The following is a 14223-nucleotide window of genomic DNA, read 5'->3' on the forward strand; positions in this document are numbered from 1 at the left end:
TCACACAACTTAACACATGCTTTGTGGGGACATTTTACACACAACATTATCGTTCATTTTGGGGACCAGTTTTATCTAACTTTTCAAAAACAGTTACTACTTGCACACTGTCAGAAGGTGTGTTGTGGGGACCACGTGAATACAAAATGTAGAGTGATAATTTATCAAGAAAGAAAATACTGTGAAGTTTGAAATCGACCATGAATATACCTCTACCACTAACCTTCAAGATGCCATACTTGAAATGTCATTGTATACCAATTTACATAACTTCTGACCAGTAAAGCTATTTGTCATTCACACAACTTAAAACAGGCTTTGTGGGGACATTTTACACACAACATTATAGTTCATTGTGGGGACCAGTTTTATCTAACTTTTCTGAAACAGTTTCTACTTCTGACCAGCGAAGCTCTTTCTCGTTCACACAACTTAACACATGCTTTGTGGGGACATTTTACACACAACATTATCGTTCATTTTGGGGACCAGTTTTATCTAACTTTTCAAAAACAGTTACTACTTGCACATTGTCAGAAGGTGTGTTGTGGGGACCACGTGACTCCAAAATGTAGAGTGATAATTTATCAAGAAAGAAAATACTGTGAAGTTTGACATCGACCTTGAATATACCTCTACCACTAACCTTCAAGATACCATACTTGAAATGTCATTGTTTACCAATTTACATAACTTCTGACCAGTAAAGCTATTTCTCATTCACACAACTTAACACATGCTTTGTGGGGACATTTTACACACAACATTATAGTTCATTGTGGGGACCAGTTTTATCTAACTTTTCTGAAACAGTTTCTACTTCTGACCAGCGAAGCTCTTTCTCGTTCACACAACTTAACACATGCTTTGTGGGGACATTTTACACACAACATTATCGTTCATTGTGGGGACCAGTTTTATCTAACTTTTCTGAAACAGTTTGTTCTTCTGACCAGCGAAGCTCTTTCTCGTTCACACAACTTAACACATGCTTTGTGGGGACATTTTACACACAACATTATAGTTCATTGTGGGGACCAGTTTTATCTAACTTTTCAAAAACAGTTACTACTTGCACACTGTCAGAAGGTGTGTTGTGGGGACCACGTGACTCTAAAATGTAGAGTGATAATTTATCAAGAAAGAAAATACCGTGAAGTTTGAAATCGACCTTGAATATACCTCTACCACTAACCTTCAAGATGCCATACTTGAAATGTCATTGTTTATCAATTTACATAACTTCTGACCAGTAAAGCTATTTCTCATTCACACAACTTAAAACAGGCTTTGTGGGGACATTTTACACACAACATTATAGTTCATTGTGGGGACCAGTTTTATCTAATTTGTCTGTAACAGTTTCTGCTTCTGACCAGCGAAGCTCTTTCTCGTTCACACAACTTAACACAAGCTTTGTGGAGACATTTTACACAAAACATTGCATTTCCTTGTGTGTACAAGTTTTACCTAATTGTTCACACACAGTTTCTACACAAACTCTGAACAAAGAGTGATCATATAATGATAAAACAGTGATGGACATGAATTTACCTCTTCAGGTGTGGTCTTTGGCCCAAAGGCACAATCCATCAGACTCTCTGAGTGGACAGGATCTGAATCATCCTCCTCCATGGTGTTAACAGTGATGCTGGTTGTCTGTAAACAAAAGTAAAACGTTCCCAATATTTACTTATATTATATTCCAATATTTCTATTCAGATAAAGTTTTGAGATTACATCCATGTCATAAGCGGGACTGGATACATTTGGCAAATGACCCTGATTCTTTAACATATAAAGTGATAGCATTTCAATGCTTTGTAATTATGCCCAAACCCATTTCGCCCCTTCTCCCTAACCCTACCCCTTGTTTTCGAGGGTATTCTTGCCCCTTGAAACAGAGGTTGAAATCTTCCCCATCTAATTGGGACAGCCCTCCAAGAGCCGTTACATAACCAGTGGTCATCGCAAAAACCTGCGACGACATCAGTAGTCTTCGATGTAAACACAAGCGACAAAAGGTTTTGGTTGGTATGTCATTGTAAAAACATTATTGAGATCTTTAATGAACCAATGCTATTGTTTGCAATCACTAAAGTGACAAACCTATAATATCCTAATATCATCTATGCTAATGCAGGTGAATCAATGACTTTTCCATTCATCCAATGGAAGTTGAAAAGTTTGGACACTCTGCACTATTTCACATATAAATCCAAATCAAAGCTTCAGGCTGCTAGCAGAGGTTTGTAGACAACCCTGCTAGGATGCAGTGTTAATAGAGGATCATTCAGTTCAGTAACATAATATCTATAATGATCTAAACTGACCTTCAATAGCTTCTTAAAACTTTTGTAAATTAGATTCCTGTTTGTTATTTCATGTTCCTGTTATTTTCACTACACTAAGTGGTCGCTCATGCATTGCAGCTTAAAGTCCAAACAAGTTGTGATAGGCAATCCTGGTATTTTTTGTATATGTAACGTGTACATGGTTATAACAATATTAATACAGCCAAATTAGGTCCACATATTTCTCATTCTACTAAATTGTTGTGATACTTGACTCATTGTATTTGCTGTGTTCTGTGCAACATACCTGTGTTCGCCATGGGCAGTCTTCACCTCCATAATTATAGGCGATTTCTTCTCCTTCTTTAATGTCATCCAGGGCAAATAAACAAAGGTGGGGTTCTCCATTAACATCAATTTTTTTCATTTTGGAGTTAGTACGTCTGTGTTCATCATTAACTTGTCACCCAATTGAGCCATCTTCTCTAAAGGCATCAATACTTGAGAAATTGGAAAAATTGAAAAAGAAAAAATACAAATGTCACAATATATCACAATAAAATCAGAGCCCCACTTAGTATAACTTAAAATAGTATATGAAGTGTAGTTTAGGAATTCTTAAGTCCACTTGAAGGCAAACATGAATGCAGCACATCAGGGGTGGTAAAGTTTTCTCATTCTCTGGGATTCTGCATCACTTATTATATCCTTAAAATGCAGATTAAGATGCATTTATTATTCCCAAACACATGCACAGACATGCAAAGGCACACTCATGCAGGTAGGGAAATGTAATCTCTGCTCTTGACCCATCTGGTGCAGGACACACAGAGCAGTGAGCGACCATGTACGGCGCTCGGGGAGCAGATGTTGGGGGAGTAAGGTGCCTTGCTCAGGGGCACTAGACAGGGTAGGGAAACTCTTGGATTTTTGGACAGATCAATCCAGGTTTGTCTTTTGTTGTCTCTCCGTGGAGTCGAACCAGAGACGAACCAGAGACCTTCTCTGTCCAAGTTTCTGCCACTAGACCACCGCCTCTAGACCTCCCCCCTATATTGTACAACAAAGTCTCCTTTACAAATTGTACCCTTTGCAAATATACCACGTCCTGCAAACAATAAAAACATTTTCAATAAAACAGGAGGATCCATTAATTATATTTGTTGACAATGAGTTTATGCTAATATATACTACAAAAGAAACCAAAACTGACCACTGCAGCATTCTAGTCCCTATTAAATGTACTCTGGAGCTTTTCTTTTGATTTTAAATGATAATTATTCATTGATTATTTACAGCAGATACCACCTTACCTTTTACTCCATACATATACTGGACCTCTAATTTGCAGATTTTGTCAGTCTGTGAAATATCATGTTGAATTGCTGATCCGTGGTGGCATTTCTGAAGGAAAAGATTAAAACAAATGAGTTTACTTTAAAATATTTGTTTGATTTGTTTGCTTAGTAAGATTTTGTGGTACTACAAATTGTTGTTGTTGCCTAAAACCTCATGAGGATTGTTTTTCTTGCAAAATTCAACTACAGAAACATTCTCCTTCACTCTCTGTCATGAGTAACGTTTCTGCCTACAGGATGATGCATACTCCCGTGCGTTGTTGCATAAACTATACACATCTACAAACATATATGCACCGTATATCTGTCTTGTGCATGTGTGAAAGCTAAACCGGGTCAAAATCTAAAGCCAATTCTTTAGATTTTACCCGCAGGTCATGCCTGAAAACAGCTTAAATGAGAGATGTTTATGTCTGAATAATTATGAAGGAGTTTGGCTTTCACATATAAAAAACACAGCAGTAGAATTCAGAGAGGAGGAGGCGCCTGGGTAGAGCAAGCCAGAGGCATGACATGATGACAAATTCAGTAGCAGAGAGCATAGTATTTTTGTTAACAGCACATCAAAGATGATGGCAAAAGAATGTCATTGTATTTAGTTTTGCATTTACACCAATGTTACAAGCATTTGAATATGTCCACATTATCAACAAAGAGTCAACAGGGAGATTTTTCATGCTGAGATATTTTTATTATCCCAGTCTCACGTGTGTGAGCTGTTAAAAACACTATGAATTTGCCTACTCGCCGGCTCTGAATCCTCCGGATAATCTCCTGCTGTATTTTCTCAATGGCTTATTCGGACAATCTGCAGAGTTTTTACTGGGGGGGTGACAGGAGAAACTCTGGATTATCCGGAGCGTTTGCGTTTTTACAAACTGCCCCTATCTGGATAGTCTCTTGGTATAATCCAGATTGCAGTGCATGTTTAAAAGCAACTTAAAGAGAGTAAAGTAAGAAGGAAAACACAGCAGCAGCTATTTTTCTGTTGTGATTTTAAACAGGAAATAAATGCATCACTATTTTTACTTCATTTAAATTCAACAAATGTGGTGTTATTCCCACATAATAACTGGTAGTGTTGACACCTTTTCTCTTATCTACCAGGGCAACACAGAACAGAACTGGGTTAAATGAAAACCATGAAAGAATTATCCATAGACTATTCAATATTATTAAGATTAAGATTAAGATGCATTTATTAGTCCCAAACACATGCACAGACATGCAAAGGCACACTCATGCAGGTAGGGAAATTTAATCTCTGCTTTTGACCCATCTGGTGCAGGACACACAGAGCAGTGAGCGACCATGTACGGCGCTCGGGGAGCAGATGTTGGGGGAGTAAGGTGCCTTGCTCAGGGGCACTAGACAGGGCAGGGAGACTCTTGGATTTTTGGACAGATCAATCCAGGTTCGTCTTTTGTTGTCTCTCCGTGGAGACGAACCAGAGACCTTCTCTGCCCACAGTCCAAGTTTCTGCCACTAGACCACCGCCTTATGAATACAGATACACCTTTCAATTACATTGACCTCATCACACAAGAACTTCTCTCTCCCCTGCTTTAGCTGTACAAACACTTTAACTTTCTATCTGCAAAAAAAGTAATATTTACAGTAAAATTTCTCAGCTTTTACCTGTTTATTTGCCTGACTTTAATAACCTTTCTACTGCTCTACTTTTCTATTCTAGACATTTTATCATATTAGTGACTTGTCATTTGTGATTGTGGCTAATTTAACTTAACTGCAGGTTTTAGATTTAATCTTCTATCATTTAATTCCAGATTTATGCCTCTGACCATGTTTCTTTAATAACCTGCTCTGCCTCTTCCACATGAACCTGCCCATTGTTAAATAAGAAAATAAGTTAAAAGGGCCAGTTCATAACCAGCTTCCAAATAGAGGCTATCCAGAGCAGCCAGGTTACACTTCCTCTGTTGTTTAAAATTTAAAGCCCCTCAGCGGAAGCTACAGTCAGACTTAAATTATTCTGTATAATGGTACTGTCTACAATGAGAACAACTGTAATTTGAATTGTCTGACTATAGTCAAAACCTGTGCTCTATAATGTTCTCTATTAATTAACTTAAACATACTAAATATAGCATAACAGGGCTTATATTGATCTTAAGTTCATCATAACAAAATGAGACTCAAAACTCAGAAATGCTTGACTTGATTGTCTCCTTCAGTTTACATAAACTCCTACATATATGCATCATGCATGCAAGTAGTAAGAGAAATGCAGTAAAACATTTGAGGTCTTACACTTAGCCTTTGTAGCTAATCAGAGCTATTAATCATGCTAGCTAGGTACAGGTAATACATGCAATTTGAGGATTCAACACTGCTTATACTTATTTAAGATACAACTGTGCTTACCTTATGCTTTACTTTTGCTCCTCTGCACATGTTCTTATCTTCTTAGCTAGTTTCTCCGGCAAATAATCTTCTTTTACTGTTGATAGCTACCTCTTGATGCTGAAAATGTCATCGCTGCTTGAATCATTACTAATGGGGACAAGGAAGTGGGTGGCACCCAACCATATTTGGAAGATGTGTGTGTGTGAAGCAGTGGGTGCAGTACTAACTAGAAACAGTAGGGCCACCAATGAGCAATGCTCACACACTCACACTCACCAAAAAACATGTCATATGGGCCAATGCTTAAAACTTCACGGGCACCTTCAGAGTAGCTCTAGTAGTCATTTAAAAGGGTTATCCTCATGGGGACCGGGATTTTGGTCCCCAAAGCGCAACCGGTCCCCATGACGTGACTGTGTAAACAGTTAACGGTCCCCATCGCGTGATGATTACCAGAACACAGAGACAAACATACACACACACACACACACTACGATATGCTATTCCACTATGCAGGGAGCTGTCCAGCACTAGTGGTCCTGAAGTAGTTGAGACTGTGCAGCAGGGAAGGTGCAGCACATTGGAGCTGTCCACATTCTCAATGCACAACCCGGTGCTGAAATCAAACCAAAGGTGTGTCGTCATGTAAAAAGCTGAGTGTTTGAAATTTAAACACTACAGTTGATTTCTCATAGCAGCTACCTGTGAGTGAGAGTGATGTGGAAACAGGCTGGCCTGGCACGTGCATTGAAACATGCTCAAACTGAGAAAATTTTATTTAAAAAAAATCACATTCAAAAGGAAAAGTGTTGAAGAGAGCTACTGACTAATCCACTTTGGAATGGTTCAATTTATGGTTTACAAGTGTCCCCTCAACTTTAGTTTTAATGACTGCATCTGTTTTTCAGTCCTGAAATGATCATTAGGAGAGCTGAGACTACATTTTGATCATCACAAGGATGCATATGAATTCATATATCAAAGTACAGTTGTTGCCTTTTCCACTCCTTATTAAATAAGTCCACACTGTTTCACAACTGCAGGTCCTACAGGTGGCGCTAGAGAAACCTTCTGTAACATGGATGTAACCGATGCTGGTTTTTAAATACTCTTTTGGTTTTGCAAATGTTCAGGAGGGAAATGTGTTTATTGTTTTTACTAGAGTTGATTGATACACAATATGCATTATGGGAAATAACTTTGAATCGAAAACATATTTAACTCGTTTCCATAAAATAAAAAAAACACACGGTACCTGTATGTGATAGTTTTCAGACATAATTTCCTAGAATCTGACTATCGACCTGCAACCCATTATAAGCAAAGTAAAATATCTACACAGACAGCCATTAGTTCCAGTTCAGACTTCTGTCTGCCTGCTCCTGTGCCTCTCGCAGACAGGGTTATGATTACTATAATAAAGTGCTGGTGAAAACATTGTCTTTGTCAAGTTAATCCAAAGCTAGAAACGATTTGAAGTCTGAAGTATATATTTATATAACACTAGGTCATCAGTGTTTTGGAAGAAGCCTGTTATTGAAAGATTTACTTGATGAATCTCTCAGTATGTAAGAGGGTGAACTCTTTGGTTTTATCTAATATGCATTGAGACAGTTATACTACAGGGTTATAAACTTAAGTTTCGATGCAACCTCATGCATCCAATCGGCAAAGCTGCTATCACGTTGCTTTGCTCTACCTACTTCCTGCTTTCACTGCAACCCTCCTCCACCCATGTCCCTCCCACTCATTATGTGGGAGGGGCCTGCTCTCCCACATGCTCTGTTCTTTTCAACTGCTGCTCTCCTTGCTTCACTTTCCTTGAATGAAGAAACAAAGGCAGGGAGGATCCAGAACAGAGTGGTCATCATTGAAACATTTGTATCATGTCTGAAACTCTCACAGTTAAGCCAAAATTAACGGTTATTGGCATTATATTTCATGCTAATTTGAAGCTTTTGGGTAAAGTTAAATTATTTACATGTTTACTTATGTATATATGGAAACATGCACATTTCACACTGAATAATTCACTTAAATGGGTTTAAAAAGCTAAATTATTTTCACCTGTGTTGTAAAAAGCACTGTAGTAATAAAGATTGGTCACATCAGCCTACATGTCACCGCTTTGTTTAAAAGTATTTTCTTTAGACTATGTAATGCATTAAATTGTGGCATTGAGAATGACAGAAAGCTTTTTCCTTCTTCAGGTCTCCACACTGCTACACCGGAGAATGCTTTTATAATATATTAAACTTAAGTGTCACCACATTGTGTCGGAAATTGTGTAGAAAAACAGTGGCACAATATGTCAGAGTCATGGAAGTACACTAACATGCCATATCGGGGCTATTTATTCATTATCGAAGCCATCAGACACTTCACTCATACTTGTGCTCCCCGAATAGACAGAAAGCCGTGAAACAAGACCTCATTCACACTATGGGCCCACGAGTGCATTACATGATGTACTCTCCTCGTTTTAACACCGAAGAGGAGGGTGTTTTTTGTCCTCTAATGGTATGGTCCCTTCTCTCTTCCTAGCACAAGGGTCCTCTCCAGTACACCAGGGCAGAGTCAACACCTGAGCCTCCGAGTTTCAGACACTTTTCTTTCTGGAAGCCTTTTTATTCTCCTCTCTGCCTCGTTCAGTCTGACTTTGTCTTATGTTGTACAGCGTGTAGTGTCTTCTACACATACATATACTCACATACTCACACACAGACTCCAGAGCACATAAAAAATCAGCAGGCAACAATATAATCCCACAAATTAAGATAACTGTCCTCAGGTAATTCTGATGTAATTTGATTTGGTTTTCTAATAAAAGTAATGGAGTATAGATCTCAGAGGCCATGAATTATGTGCAAAATCTAGATAATTCTGTCACCTCAGCGGAATAAACTCGACTGTTCTTTTGTGATTTATTTTCACTAATTCTCGTTTCGTTTGATCACATCCTGTTTGTCCACTGTGTTTCCGTTTCAATTCTCTAAACCTGAGGATATCAGTGAGTAGTATATAATATCAAAGTTCTACATTTTGTGGATCGCAGCCAAATTTATTAGAAGTGCTGTTTAAGTTTGGACCAGGGGCGTACTAGGATTTTTCTAAATCAGGGGTCATAAAGGGGCCACAGTTGACACACAATTATGCACAATTCCTGATTGAGTGAGGTGCATATTAAAATCATTCCTTCTTTCCTGTTTGCTCTATCGCTTTAAGCAAAGCCACACACAACTGAATTTATTGTTAAAATAATTCCTTGTTCAAGAACATTATGTTCTTCAAAAAGTTTCAAAAATAAAAATGTCTAAATACTTTTCATATGTATTAATTGTCCATATTATTGTATTTTTTTCTTCTTATTTTAAAGACTAATGTAAGGACAGGGGCACTTCCAGGGCCAATCAGGCATTTAAATACATCAACCTTCTTTCAGTCTGTTTTTCATCCCCCGTCCTGCTCACCTCTGTTTCCAGGAAGCGACGGAGCGCTCTCTTCTTCTTGATGTTCTTCCGGCGCAGAGACACGGCTACGCTCAGCACCAGGATCACCACCATGAAGAGGCCGCCGATCACCCCCGCTGCGATCAGAGGGGTTCTGAAGACACGGAAGAGGAGGGGGGGAGAGGAGAAGGAAGAAAAACAAGTAATTGATGAAGACGGAAGAGGGTGCAGGCGATGACACATTTTCACCGTGAGGACGGAGATGATGACAGAGGATGAAGACGACCTCGTCCTTAAAACTATAATTTACACACACACAAAAACAAACAAGGTAATAAAACAAACAAACACAACACAGGTCTCTGTGATCATCCACGTAAGGCTCTGTGGATGTTTCTTAAAATAAATAAAAAACAAAACCTTCACCTTCCATTTTTGTCTGTTTTTGCTCTGAGCTTCATCTGGTTATATCCCTCCATGCCCTCTCATTAAAACCACGGCTGAGATCAAAAACATGGAAATAACCATCAAAGTGAATTCTCAGCACCCCACCGACGCTGTCATTTGATATCAACACTCTGAGCAATTTTGAAGTAAGTAGAAGGAGTCCCCCCCCCCCCCCACTCACACACACACACACACTTCTTTTCCTGCAATGAAAGAAGCTAATTTGGTCAACACAGACTCAGACTCTGCCCTAAATCACTGGGGGAAAAGGCTGGTATTTGGGAGTGTTTATCACAGACTGCAAGGATACACCCCATAAACTGTTATCACCGTCAGCCAGCTTCATGGAAAGTGAGGAGCTCTGAATCTCCCCCACATCTCTCGCTTTGGCGGCCCATTGGAGACTTGGATCATGCTGAACTGTTAAAGTGCAGGTGAGAGCTAAGTGCCATTCAGACCAATAGAGAACAATTAGCCTGGTAGGTATATTATCTAATATTATCTTACTGCAGATATGCTGGTATCAATAATTAACAAGAGACTATTAAGATTTCTAATATAGACACTGTCACTCCACCAGAAAACACATTTATTCCAACTGTGAAATGTTCTGCTCGTCCACAGTTCTTTAAATAAATTAGTTTGAAAATACACTTATTTGCTTTGTCATCGGGGGTTAGACTCTTATAGTGGTCCATTACACGGAGAGGGTTAGATTATAGTATGTAACCGGCCTAACAGCACCTCTAAATCTAAGAATGAATACATTAACTCTCCTCTTTGTTAAGTTCACACAGAAATGCAAAATCAGTCAGGCCAAGGTCACGAAAAAGGGAGTTATAACTAGACAAGTTATTTTATTTTACTTTACGTTTGCTTAATCAAACTAGGTATAACACAGTTATTACTGTCATTCTTTAATTTAAGTCAAGCTAACTTTTTTCCAGTTCGAGCCTCCTACTCCACCAAGAGATTAGAGATAGAAATCTTCAAATCTAACGTTTCTCAAGAAAATCCTTACCAGAGGAAGGGAGGATTGTGAGGATTGTAAGTGCGTTGTCTACATTATTATATAACATGATTAGAAATGTTGATATCCATGTAAATTAGAATCATTGAAAGTCCCCAAAAAAAATCACACAACAGAAAGTTACTTAGAAACCTCACTAAAAATAGAAGTCAGCGACGGTGGCCTCACGTTTTCGGGCTCACTCGTCTGAAACCAAAACGTTGATGTTTGTATTTTTGAGCATATTCCATACTCTTCAATAATAACTTAATAAATATAATTCACTAAAGGAAAATGCTCAAAGACATACAGTGGCTACCCACATACAGAAGAGCAGCAAAAAATACCTCTTAGAATTTCACACATGAACAGACGTTATGTCAGCATCCAGATCCACTGTAGATGATCTAATTCAATCCACATGCTTCACTTGGTTGGTCACTCCAAATGGCATTAAAAGGTCCCCTGACTGATCACATGGACCTCTGCTCTACTGTAAACATGCCCACGACGTACAGTTCTAAAGATCACCCATCAAGCCACGTGGTCAGTGATGCAGCAAATGCAATGTTTCTCCACCATTGCATCAACATCAGGATTTCAAAAGAAATCCGTTAATCACGCATGCGGGAATCGGAGAAGACCCGGAGACAACAGCTCTAATGAATTCAAACTAAAAGAACTGATAATTGGAACTTGTTAGACGAGGTATTGCCAGTTTTATCAGACTGAGTACGACACGAGTACGTGACAGACAGTGAGTAATCCAGTTTCATCAGATATGCTTACAATCCCTGCAAAAAAAAACAATACATGTGAACGCCTGGTGGAGCGATGGCCTTTGGAGGATTAGTGTAATCATTTGCGTCTGATAAGCCACTTTTCATTTGTGTTCAGGAGTCAATACATCCGGTGAGTAACGGGTTTACGACACATCTGAGGTGGCCGCTATAAGCCTGGGGTGAGCCGACCATCTTCTGCTGTATCCGCAGGATGTCAGTGATGTGATGAGGCTTCATCTGCTCACCAGATCAGCTGATAAGGACCTTTTTTCCTGATGCTTACTACTCTAATCGGCGGATCCAGGATTTTTTCTAAATCAGGGGCCATAGAAAGGGCCACAATTAGGACAGAGGGGCCAATTATATGTCCAACATCCATGAGTGAGGTGCACATTTAAGTCATTCCTTGTCTTCTGTTAGCACCGTCGCTTTGATCAAAGCAACACATCATTGAATATTAATATTATTTTGAATGCTTATTAGGCTTAGAGAATAAAATTGTCATAGTCCTTGTTAGTATTTTTAGTAAGTGATTATCTTTTTAAGACCACTGACAGGACAGGGGTACTTCAGGGGCCAATCAGATCTCAGCCCCTCTGGCCCCTGCCCTTTGATCTGCACCTGAGTAGCCGCCATAGCCTCCTGCAAGATGTTTTCCCCTTTCTCTGGTATGATGCATGTCATCTAATCAGTCTCAAAATCCATGCACATTAAAACCAAGTGCATGCATACATGTGTGCACACGACCGTATCCGTGAGCACAAAATCATCCTTGTGAAATTAAATTTCTGCACTCCATGCACAAGTGTGGTCCCGCGAGCACGAGGCTGTGACGAGCGTAACCTTGACCCTCTGCGCGCTTCGCAACAGCTCAGCACTCGCACATGCAGATTTAATTTAATTCTTCTGAGTTAAAAAGAAAAGGTTTGGAAAACAATATTATGTCTATACTCAATTTGTATTTTAGATATCCAGAATGTCACCCTACTGGGACAAATGGCACCTCTTCAGTTTTGAATTCCTGATATCCACAATAACAATGTTGATAAGCAGAATAACCATTCTGGAAATTTACAATAAGACTATCACTATGTAATTCAAATATATACAATCATAATGTAATCAATTAAATATGAGGTTTCAGAAGAGAAGTTGCAAGCCTGTACAGAGGGTTGAGCTTGAGAGCAGCTTTCTCAAGGGACTGCATTTGTGCACGTGCTTTCCCTCCGGGGGGGATACTGCTCTGTGAGCTCGTATCACTGGCACATATATGTTCTTCTGTATGCCTCCAGATGAAAGTCACACAGTCTTTCACCCGTGCACCATCCTTCTTTTCTGCTTAGCGCTGTTCTTTTTTGGGTTCAGTGTTTCGCTGCAGTCCCCCAGACACACCAGTGGGTTCTGTCATGTTGACTGCTCACTCTGCTTATCAGCCTTTTTTCCTCCTCCCTCTTTTTTTTTTTTTTAATCATCCCTCAAAGACCACACAACAGCTCTCGGCGCCACCTGATGCCAAACTCTCTCTCCTGTGGAACCTCGAATCTATTTGCTGCAAACTGTTAGCGGCATTTTCTTCCCTTTTCTCTTCCCCACAGCTGCAGAACAAAAGCTTCAGCGCTATCAATTTATCAAGCACCAGGCAAATTGTTTTTGTGTACACACACACGGTCACAGAGACACACACGGTCACACAGACACACACACACACACACACACACACACACACACACACACACTCACACACACTCAAACACACACAAGCATGCATGCACAGAGAAGGTTTAAGGACACTCCCAGGGATTTGGGGCCTTACAGCTAGCCATTAATCAAAAACTTTGCTTACAGTGATTCTTGCATGTGTGTTTGTGTGTGTTTGCTTGTGTGTGTGTGTGTGTGTATGTGTATGTATAACAGAGCATTTTCTACCTGTCCATCCAGCCAATACAGTCTTGCAGTCTTGGTCCAATGCACCTAGGTAAACGACACAGATCAAGCACAAAGTTAAACTGTTTCAGTTTGGCACATTCACTATATGAAAATGATGAGGGGCTGTCAGGGAACTTATGATAAAATACATCTTTAAATATCTGCATGCATCCGCTTTAATATTAATTTGGTATTATACCAAACTAAAGCATACGTTGGAGAGCTGCGAGACCTTTGGGCCTCGGCATTGCGATGAGATGGATTATATTACTTGTTGTTCTGTGTGTGGAGTTCCCCCCCCTGTCCTGGCACTGGGATAAAGTGAACCTTGGCAGAGTCTCCACTCTCCAGAAGATTATGAACAAGCCTTACAGGACCTACTGTGACCTATGTTTCTTATCTGCTCCCTCCCATATGGTGTAACACAAAAATGATTCTATTCTACTTCAGTATAGGGTTGTATTTTTTGTATAAGTGAACTGTACCAACACTCTTCTCTGTCTGTGTCATACTATTCTCCTAATAAGAACAATTGAGTCTCATTATCAAATTATGTCTTTTATTCATCAGTGTGAGGACCAATCAGGAGCG

At 39.5% G+C, this 14223-nt stretch overlaps 1 protein-coding gene across 3 annotated transcripts in view; it reads right to left on the minus strand.

The window, feature by feature from the left end:
- The window catches only part of LOC128456092 (receptor tyrosine-protein kinase erbB-4), a 301537-nt gene that overhangs the window by 64261 nt on the left and 223053 nt on the right, over positions 1 to 14223 (minus strand). For all 3 annotated transcript variants that reach the window (XM_053440141.1, XM_053440140.1, XM_053440142.1), the window contains exons 16-17: positions 13633 to 13677; positions 9490 to 9622 (exon numbers count right to left, since the gene is read on the minus strand). In XM_053440141.1, coding sequence (XP_053296116.1) covers positions 9490 to 9622; positions 13633 to 13677 — 178 coding nt within the window. The remainder of the gene's footprint in view (positions 1 to 9489; positions 9623 to 13632; positions 13678 to 14223) is intronic.

This window comes from Pleuronectes platessa, chromosome 14 (assembly GCF_947347685.1).
Source record: "Pleuronectes platessa chromosome 14, fPlePla1.1, whole genome shotgun sequence".
Taxonomy (NCBI): domain Eukaryota; kingdom Metazoa; phylum Chordata; class Actinopteri; order Pleuronectiformes; family Pleuronectidae; genus Pleuronectes; species Pleuronectes platessa.